General features: G+C 34.5%; 1 protein-coding gene across 3 annotated transcripts; it reads right to left on the bottom strand.

Moving 5' to 3' along the window:
• Positions 1,024 to 3,724, bottom strand: LOC109833968 (ras-related protein RABA4b-like). Of its 3 annotated transcripts, XR_002245403.1 has the most exons (5): positions 2,550 to 2,574; positions 2,156 to 2,253; positions 2,013 to 2,063; positions 1,343 to 1,425; positions 1,024 to 1,255 (listed from the first exon to the last, which is right to left on the bottom strand). XR_002245403.1 is itself a non-coding variant. In XM_020401853.1 (3 exons), exons 1-3 carry the CDS (start codon positions 3,705 to 3,707, stop codon positions 1,186 to 1,188), a joined length of 261 nt encoding a protein of 86 aa, XP_020257442.1. In that variant the 5' UTR covers positions 3,708 to 3,724; the 3' UTR covers positions 1,024 to 1,185. The 3 variants fall into 3 exon arrangements, 1 of the variants encoding a protein (XP_020257442.1); XR_002245404.1 differs by lacking the exon at positions 2,013 to 2,063; XM_020401853.1 differs by lacking the exons at positions 2,013 to 2,063; positions 2,156 to 2,253; positions 2,550 to 2,574 and adding an exon at positions 3,600 to 3,724.

A 10,035-nucleotide genomic window follows, 5' to 3' on the forward strand; every position in this document is an offset into this window, starting at 1 on the left:
TTTATTGGTTAAACCCTTAAGTCTATAAAAGGGTTGATTAGGGCATGATGTAAGAAGACGAAAAATAGTGAATTTTTCTCCTGCGACGGCCGTGGACATAGTTTCTCACATTGAGAAGCGAACCACGTAAATCTTGTGTGTTTGAGATTGTTTGATTTTCTTTCTTCTCTCCTAAATCTCTATTTCCAAATCGCATCAGGGGGATTGTGCATCCCCAACATATTCATGCTTTGTTGTGTGACTTTTATCCTCTCTCATGCTTTTGGAGTATAATAATAATTTAGCACAATAACATTGTACACTGCCAATTGTCTCATTGATTTTAGCAGGGAGCCATTATATAATAAGTTGGACTTGTTCAAGATATTAACTTCATTTGACTATTTTATGTTGTCTTCAAGCAATTGCCTTAGTTTCCGCTTGAGCTCGGAAATTGCTTTTTGAGGAATCATTACCCTTTAACACTACCACATATATGCTCTAACGCAACGGTTCAAAACCGTTGCGTTAGCCATGGAACCGTCGCCCTTGAGCAAGCGCGACGGTTCTCAAACCGCCTCATATACTGCCGTTGCCCTACCTCTACCGTAACAGTTTTGAACTCTACTGCGACGGTTTTTTGAACCGTTGCCCCTGCATCTAACGCAACGGTTTTAATTTAATAGGCTATAGCTATGGTTCTCATAGAGCTACGGCGACAGTTGAAGCTATTGCAACAGTTTTAAAAGACCTAACGCAACGGTTTTAGTAGGCTATAGCTATGGTTTTGATAGAGCTATGGCAACAATTGGAGCTATTGCAACAGTTTTAAAAGACCTAACGCAACAGTTTGGATCGAGCTATCGCAGCGGTTTGGATCGAGCTATCGCAACGGTTTGGATCGAACTATCGCAACGGTTTTAATCGAGCTATTGCAACTGCTCAATCAAAGCTGTTCTTGGTTTCCTACGTCAAAATAATTATAGTATTCAATTACCTGGACAATCTTTTTAAGAACATGACCAAGTCAAATTTTAATACACAATATAAAAGTGATTATGTTGAGCATAATCAACCATAATGATAAGTGCCAACATACATCAGTATAGTATAAAAACTACAAAGTATTAAATCCACACTACCAACATTTCAACTCAGAAAATATCGTACCGAACTAACATTCAAACAATGTACATCAACATTTGATTACAAAACATGAAACTTCTGAAATTGGAAGGTGATATGTTGGCCTGCCAGATGATTAAAAGTCTCCCTCCTGACATTGGACACAAAAGTAAGTATAAATAAGTACTATAGAGAAGAGGAAGTGCACGACATGGGAACATTTCTGAAAAATAAATACCTGGTGATATCATAGACTAATAGTGCGCCTGCAGCTCCTCTGTAATAGGATCTTGTAATGGATCTGAAGGATTCTTGGCCTGCCTATAATGATAGAAACTTCAAGTCAGATGCATATAATAGTTACGAACATATAATAGCTAGAGATAAACCAATGATAGAAGCAGAGAAACATTTACATGTATATACCGAATCACAGGACAAAGAAAGTGATGATGTGTTACAAACATTTATAGCAAAAAGTTCATTAAGAAGGCTACTTTTTTTACAGCATAAAAAAGAAAATTCAGCATAAAATTTCATAGTACACTGCTACACGAAAGAAGTTGTAATCAGTAAGAATAAATCCCTTGTACAAGTGCTAGAAAAAAAAGTTCAGTTAGGCAAATTAGATATTTCCAGAATATAAATGATATTGGAAATAAAGCTTCCAATTTAAGACAGATATTTAGCTATCCTATTCGGTTTCAGAATTTGGGTTCAACTCGATATAGTTACAATTTCAAATAGCTTAAATCGGTTTCAGAATTTGGGTTCAACTCGATATAGTTACAATTTCAAATAGCTTAAAAAAGGGACCAAATAGCAATTAAATAATTTGAAGGACTAATTTCAAATAGTTTGCATATGATACAAAAATTGATAAATATATCTGGAAGCAGAAACAATACCGATTCAATGGCATAACAAGAGAGCATCAAGATAACACCAACCAGAAACTTCTGCAAAAGATATTGGGGAATAATAAAATTGGGGAAAAAAAGATATTGCAATCATTCAAAATAAATAGCTTAACATAAAGGAAATAATCCACCTGCATCAAAACCTTCCATTTGAGTAAAATAGGTGGCTACAGATTGCTAAGGGTCTCCATCAAACAAGCCCTTTTGCTTTTCATTCAAATGACAATTCCTGCATGGAAGTAAGGGACTTTCATTAACATTTTTTGAACTACAAATAACCATTTTCTGCAAAAGATTTGACAAAAAAATATCAACAAAAATAAAATGTCATTATGGTTAAAATTGCTAAGGGTCTCCATCAAACAAGCCCTTTTGCTTTTCATTCAAATGACAATTCCTGCATGGAAGTAAGGGACTTTCATTAACATTTTTTGAACTACAAATAACCATTTTCTGCAAAAGATTTGACAAAAAAATATCAACAAAAATAAAATGTCATTATGATTAAACATCATATCTACATACATGTTATGCAATCAAATATTTTGTGTGGAAACTGTGTATTTGTAAATTAGTGTTTTTAAGGTAGGGCTTCTGTCAGTTTTGCACTCCCACAAAACAAAACAAAAAGAAGTGTAAAGAAAAGAATTGCGTATTCAGTACCCAAAATCCAAGAAAAGTTTTCACATGCTAAAGAGATTAGACGAGCACCTAAACAAAATGCAGATATCTCAACAGGAAAAAGATAAAATAAATAAGCAATGGATACCTCAATTCATGGATCTCAAGCACAAAACTGATATCTCAGTTTCTATCTGATCCAAGTTTTGAACTGCGCGCTCCAGAAAGGAACAATAGTCTAGTTCAATAACTACGAATTGGTAAAGCATTCCTCAGAGTGAAAATAATTTGCAAAAACAAAAAAAAACTTGCCAAATCACAGTTTAAGTTAGTAAGGGAACCCCTAAAGATAGCAAATATCTTTTGCATTTTGTCTCCAGATACGAAAAGAAAACTTTAATACTACATCTCTAGGGAACAATAAAAGAGAAGATGTTAGTATTTCATGGTTTGGACAGCTCCAAAGACTTCCAGACTACCTGCCTCCCATGTAAAATACCAACCAATCATCTACTGATGTTTTCCCACTTATATTACTGAATGACCATCACGAATTGGCAAATGTCAACAACCTTTTTATCAAACCTTGGCATTTTATTTCTCTATCAATCTTTAAACCGGCATGTCTTTGCTATTTTCAAACAAGTGATAATATAGTTCATGTAAATGCAGAATCATCAATTTCCATAACTGATTATATGTCGCTACAATATTTTTGCGTGAACATGTAACCATGGCTAACATGAAGAGGAATATGCAGATAGTGGATTTTTTTGACAATAGTGGAATGAATATTTTGGGGTTAATTGTCGATAGACCCTTTGTATTATCATAGAGCGAGAAGAAAGCAACGAGGAAAAAGAAGAAGTAACTGAAACGAGTCAAGAAAAAACTACAGAAACCAGTTCAAGAGCTAAGAAGGCTAAGAAATGTCGAAGTGTAAAAGGTACTTGCCTCTTCATGATCTAGAACACTAGCAGCCTCTTCAGGAAGTTTAGTACGCGCTTTAAACCTGTCAACAAAGCTTGGACTAACTGGACGTCCAGTTACTTCACTCAACATATCTGCAAATGTTTGAATCATACATAAAAGTTCACCTTAATATGACAATTGTATAAATATGAAGAATCATAATTGGCATAATGTTAATTATGCCTTTCTAATTATTGCTTGTTCAAGCTGTAGAGATATGGATTCATCTCCAATGTATACTGTAACATCCTCTGTATCCTTACTGTATAGCTGAACCAAAATAGTATTCATCTTAATATTATGATTGTAATATGGCAGTGAAATAAGACTGTTCATATAATTATTCTTAGTAACCAGATTACTGCTTTTAAGCCAGTCACACAACCAAAAACTCCAAACGCCCAGCTGATGCATAAACATTTAAGCAGTCATTTAGAATAATAAAAGTTCACCTTAATATGACAATTGTATAAATATGAAGAATCATTATTGGCATAATGTTAATTATGCCTTTCTAATTATTGCTTGTTCAAGCTGTAGAGATATGGATTCATCTCCAATGTATACTGTAACATCCTCTGTATCCTTACTGTATAGCTGAACCAAAATAGTATTCATCTTAATATTATGATTGTAATATGGCAGTGAAATAAGACTGTTCATATAATTATTCTTAGTAACCAGATTACTGCTTTTAAGCCAGTCACACAACCAAAAACTCCAAACGCCCAGCTGATGCATAAACATTTAAGCAGTCATTTAGATTTATTTTTAAAATCTTCTATACTAGTTAATTGATACATGTAACTCTGTATGTATATGGTGGCCTTCATTCAAAAACATTATTCTGAACAAGGGAAACCCTGATAGTTAAAACATATAAAATGATAAATGCAAACTACTTAATTAGCATACAACTGTAAATGACATAGTATAACTTTGGACTAAGATGCTCTACTAAAATGCTATTTATCCATGGACCATTCATAATCGAATGGATATTAAAAACATCAGGTACACAATATGAGACGTCACGTTAAAATCATATCGATTTAACAAAAAAGTATGTTGTTTCAAGTTGCACATGTGACAAATATTACATGGATGCTTCCCAAACAATGAATTTAGGATTGAGAATTCTAGATTTGAAATTACCTCAAATGATCTCTTCTCTTTTGAACTTGATCTAGAATCACCCACTGTTTCCATCGCTCAAAGAGAAGTGATTAACTAGTAATAAATGAAAAGAATCACATAAGTACTAGATACACGAAAAATAGATAATAAAAACTGAAGTGTCAGGTGTTCAGGATTGAGCTTATATGATACCAAGCTAGATGAAAGTTTAATAAGACACCCTGGGATCCAACTTTGCAAGCCTCAAGATAATATCTAACTGCTCAACATCACGTAAATCAATACCAGTGATATCTGAATATTCCAAGTCCAATACCAGTAAAGTACAATACCAGGAAATCTCTGGGATTAGCCTCACGGAGAATATTCCAAGTCCACTGTACTAATTTGGCTCCTGAAATTAACAGATCCGACAAACATAAAAACCCTACAGACTCCTGTAATCTATAACAGTCACTTCATCATCTGGAGCATCAAGGTCTTGATAACTGCAACCACAAAAAATGGCAGAAATCAGCGGCACGGATAAAAGAGGCGGATAGTCCCTGTGCTTTCAGCACAGAAATTCACTATATATACAGAAACAAAGTCTCTTATGCAAAAAATTATATATCAAGAAGGTCGTATAAACTTAACAGCGAGGAAACACAAAAGCTGTTACGCCTACTAAATTTGATAAAAATGCATGTATGGCTTTTAAAGATTAACTTCAACACTACTAAATTTGATAAGTAAAGAACACGTAACTACGTAAAGTCGCATTTACCAAAATATTTCAGCTTAAAGTATAGTAGATAACCCGATAAAGGGTTGACACATGAACGCTATAGTTAAAAAGAGAGCAAAATCAACAACTGCCGACTTCTCACGGGCAATGAACAAGCGAAATTAAAAGGTACCCTAAGTCTCTCTATCAAAAGGGCCACGATTGATAAGCACAAGACATTCACAATCAAACAACACAAAACAAATTGGTACCGATTCAAGGTGAAATAGCAGACCATTTTTTTTAACAGCTGAAGAGATAAACGTAAAATCTTTGTTTCGCAAACTCTTTTTACTCATTTCGAAATCATTAAAATTCAAGACAGACCCAAATACGTAAGCTTCTTTCCACTCAATCGAAGGTACTGCAAGGAACTATGACACGTGATCAAAACCCCCAGCTAAAAACACATTATCTAAACAGAAAATGAAACTAAATTAGGGGGAAATCAGAGATCGACGACGACCTATATCGGAGATGAGATCGGAGACGAGACCAGCAGCTTGACGAAGAGATTAGTTACGAGATCGACGACGAAATCAGAGCTGAGATCGGAGACGATGAGATCGAAAAACGGCGAAGAGATTAGCGACGAGTTAAGCAATGAGATCGACGAATTTCGGCCATGGCGATCTCTCAGAGCGAACGAAGAGGGGGATTTTAGAAAGGGTGATGAGTTGAGTGAGAGAGAAAGAGGGATATTTGGTAAAGCGGTGAGAAACAAATGAGATTTCGTTTCAGTGTAAAGCCCAAGCCAGCTTATAAAATCGGCCCAAATCAAAATTATTGGGCTAAGCGAAGCGGTTTTTGTAAACCGTTGTTAAAGTGTTGTAAAACCGCCCCCATAGATATCTAGCGCAACGGTCATAAGCGTTGCACTAGAACTGTTGCGTTAGAGCAAATATGTGGTAGTAAGCTATTAGATATCTGTTATTTATGATCAAAATACAATTTTCAAATTTAATTTAATGATGGGAAATGACATTGTTATTTTGGAAAAAACGTTGTTATAATAACTTTAATAAAATCATTAATAGATTAATAACAAATCCCTGGAAAAAATTGTTGCAACTAACACAAACTTTTGAGGAGAAAAAAATAAATTCGTAATCTTTATATTCAGCTCATTGAAAAAAGCATGAGGATTAGCATAACACATGTTGCAAGTTGATAATCTCATCATATATTTTTCCTAGCTAAGAATCTTCCAGTGATTATCGTTGAGGAGAAGATACACCAGAAGAGCCATAAATCGAATTAAATCTCATGAATATTGAATAAACCAACCAATGATATGCAGCAACCAACAGCCTATGGAACCAAAAAAGACGATCATGCGTCATTCTTTCACGTCGTATGTGTAAATTGGAGCAGTTAGCTGCAACACCAAATTAACAAATATGCCCACAAAGATATATAAAGTTCCATTCTAACTTGAAAGGTATAGATTAACTACGTGCTATATGAAATGTCCTTGAAATGTAAGCATCGTAGAAATATGAACTATTCCAGCTTCTTTCAATGAAAATGTCACAGCTCGTACCTGCCTCCAACCTTCTTAGCAGGACCCAACTTTGCTAGAGCACGCTTCACTTCTTCACTGACCTGTACAAATAAAAAGAGCTAACTAATCATGCATAATAGTAGAGCACACTCCACCGCGCTTATTTCCTAACAACATGAAGCTGAAATTCCTATCAAAACAATCAACGTCAACAAAGATCATGCCTATGTAAAGAAATAAATTCATAACACAAATTCAACCCATCTGCACCCGTAACACAATTAAAATCCTAATTAAACTCTAATTATGAATATTATCCAATCACATTCAATATCTCATGCCTATATATAAACCTAGAAATTACACAATTTTCATAGTAACTTCATCTTCTTATGTTCCTTTTTTATTTTCATGATGATAATGATTATTCTTTAGAAATATTGTATATTTGATTTAATGGTACTGCAATTACTAGAGAGTAACAAAATACTAAACAAATACAGTAGAGACAAAAAGAACAACACACAAGGGTTTAATTTGTTTCGATCAGTATGACCTACATTCATGTGCAAAGACATCAAAAAAATTTGGGCAAATTTTCAAAAGAATCCTATTTGCAAACTTATTCCCCAAAAATGACCACTTTCAACTTTATTTCTCAAAACCGACCTGGTTTCAGCCCTAGGGCTAAAACCAGGTCGGTTTTGGCGAAAAAAGTTCCCAAACTTCACGGGACTTCAAGTCTCATGAAGTTTAGCAGCCATTTTGTTAAGCTGCTAAACTTCACTGTTAGACCCTAGAGGGGGGGTGATTAGGGTCTTATGCTAATCTAATCCAATTTTATACTAATTAAAACTAATTAACAAATATATTCTTGCAAGATAGATATACAAGAGTTATAAGCAAGAATAAGCAATATGAATAAAGAGATATATCTTATATGATGAAAATATATGTAAGGATATATAAACTAACACAAGGGTAACCAATAAACATAAACAAGATAGTGGGTAAAGTAAGTAATGAGACAATGGCAATATGAACAATGAGCACAAATAAGAATAAATGCCAAAGCATACTCAAACACAATCAAATGATCACGGAGTTCGGACCTTCCGTCCTACGTCTCCGCTCCCCACTCCTGGGGAGAAATCCACTATCACAATCTGGTTTGGAAGCCGGAACTTCTACACGCTCGGTTTTCTAGATAACCGAAAACTCTACAACTCACACTCTTGTAATCCCACTCTACACCCTCTCAAGTGTTGAACTAGACGTGTCTCCCTCAAGTGCTCGGATACAACCTCTCCCTAGGTTCGTCAACCGACGCCACTCCTCTTGGGACGATCCCCGACTCTCGCCACATACTTCTCTCGGTGTACAAGTGTATTACAAAGTGTATCCTCACAATTAGGCTCAATACAATAAATGTTTGTTCTCTACTATGGATGAGAACACAATAAAAGCTCACACTCAATTGTTACAACTCTCACCAACCCAAATATACTATGTATGAAAATACGATAAGCTCATGTGGGTGTGTGTAACAATGAGAGTAAATAAAATCAAATCTAAACTCAATATAAAAACTAGCTTTAAAGAAAGATAATCAAATAACTATGCAAATATAAAGCTAGATAAGAGTTTAGAAATCTTCTCAATAGATCAAGAGGTGGAGGGAGAATAGTTGGAAGCTCAAACTTCAATAGATGATCTTCTCAAGCTCTTGTGGAATTGATTCACAAAACCAAAACACTCAAATGCTTAAAAGCTTATAAACACACTTTAAACAAACTTAAACCCTTGATTAAAACTTTGTTAAACCTCTTGGATTACTATTGAAAACTGAGGTATAAGGGGGTATTTATATGAAACCCCAAAGCCAAGAGAAAGCCAAGAAAAAACCAAAAAACCAATACAGCAACGGCTCTGGAAAACTAGTCGTTAGAACTGATATGATAGTGCGGCGGTTGACCGCGATGGTCGACCGCGAGCAACAAAAAAACAATACTATGGCTCTGGATAAGCGACGGTTGACCGCGAAAGTCTCTGGACTACTTACGGTCGACCGCCACGGTCGATCGCGAGCCAACAAAACACATTCTGAGTTTTGAACTCATGGGCGGTCGACCGTGACGGTCGACCGCAAACAGACATATGGAAATAACAGGTTTGAACAGTATTCTGATTTTAAAACCATATTTAAAAATATCAAATAAATTCTAAAAAATGTAAACCTTTGGGGAATGATTGTAGACATGATAATAAACATGCTACAACGACTGGTTTCCAAAAAGGACTTCCCAAATGAAAAATATCATTATTTTACAAAATAGGCCAAAACATGAAAAGGTAAACATATGAATTTTGTCATTTAGGCTAAACCATGTTTTGAAACTTTGCACAATAATTATGTAGACTTAATAAAATATGTATATTATTATTGTTAAGTTCAAAAACTAAGAATACAATATTTTTACAAATACAATAGAAAATGAAACATATGAGTATGTATATGAAAATATATTTGTTTCATATCTAAGTAGTTAAACCAAATCACAATAATAAATATGAAATATGTAATTTCATATTTGTAAACATGAAAACCCAAAACCATGCATGTATATATATAACTATATATATACATAGAAACCAAATACGTGTGTGTATATGATATTGAGCTTAAGGTACTTAACACACATAATATAAAACTTAAACTAAGTTACCCAAGCTAGATCTTGATCTTCAATAAGCTCGACTTGGTACACTAGCGGATGAAGCTTGAACTTGATCTTTAACTTTGAATTGCGCGTAGCTTCACCTACTATTCCGCCAACCTCCATTAGATATTATCGTTGAAGCGCAATCCATCCAATCTCCAACATATTGTTTGCCTAGAATAAATATAAAACACAAATACTAGACAAACAATATTAGATGTAAATTGTTTGTAAATCATCATCAAAATAAGAAGGCCAACATTCACGACTTGAAATCTCGTGAAGTTTCAA

The sequence above is a fragment of the Asparagus officinalis genome, chromosome 3, assembly GCF_001876935.1.
Source record: "Asparagus officinalis chromosome 3, Aspof.V1, whole genome shotgun sequence".
Lineage (NCBI taxonomy): Eukaryota > Viridiplantae > Streptophyta > Magnoliopsida > Asparagales > Asparagaceae > Asparagus > Asparagus officinalis.

What these genes read in the sequence shown, in the direction of transcription:
- LOC109833968 (XM_020401853.1), bottom strand. Translation starts at nt 3,707, where the DNA reads ATGTTGAGTGAAGTAACTGGACGTCCAGTTAGTCCAAGCTTTGTTGAC. An exon ending in GTGTTCTAGATCATGAAGAG is followed by an intron (nt 1,426 to 3,599) that starts GCAAGTACCTTT and finishes CTATCATTATAG; the next exon opens with GCAGGCCAAGAATCCTTCAG. An exon ending in TTAGTCTATGATATCACCAG is followed by an intron (nt 1,256 to 1,342) that starts GTATTTATTTTT and finishes GTCCAATGTCAG; the next exon opens with GAGGGAGACTTTTAATCATC.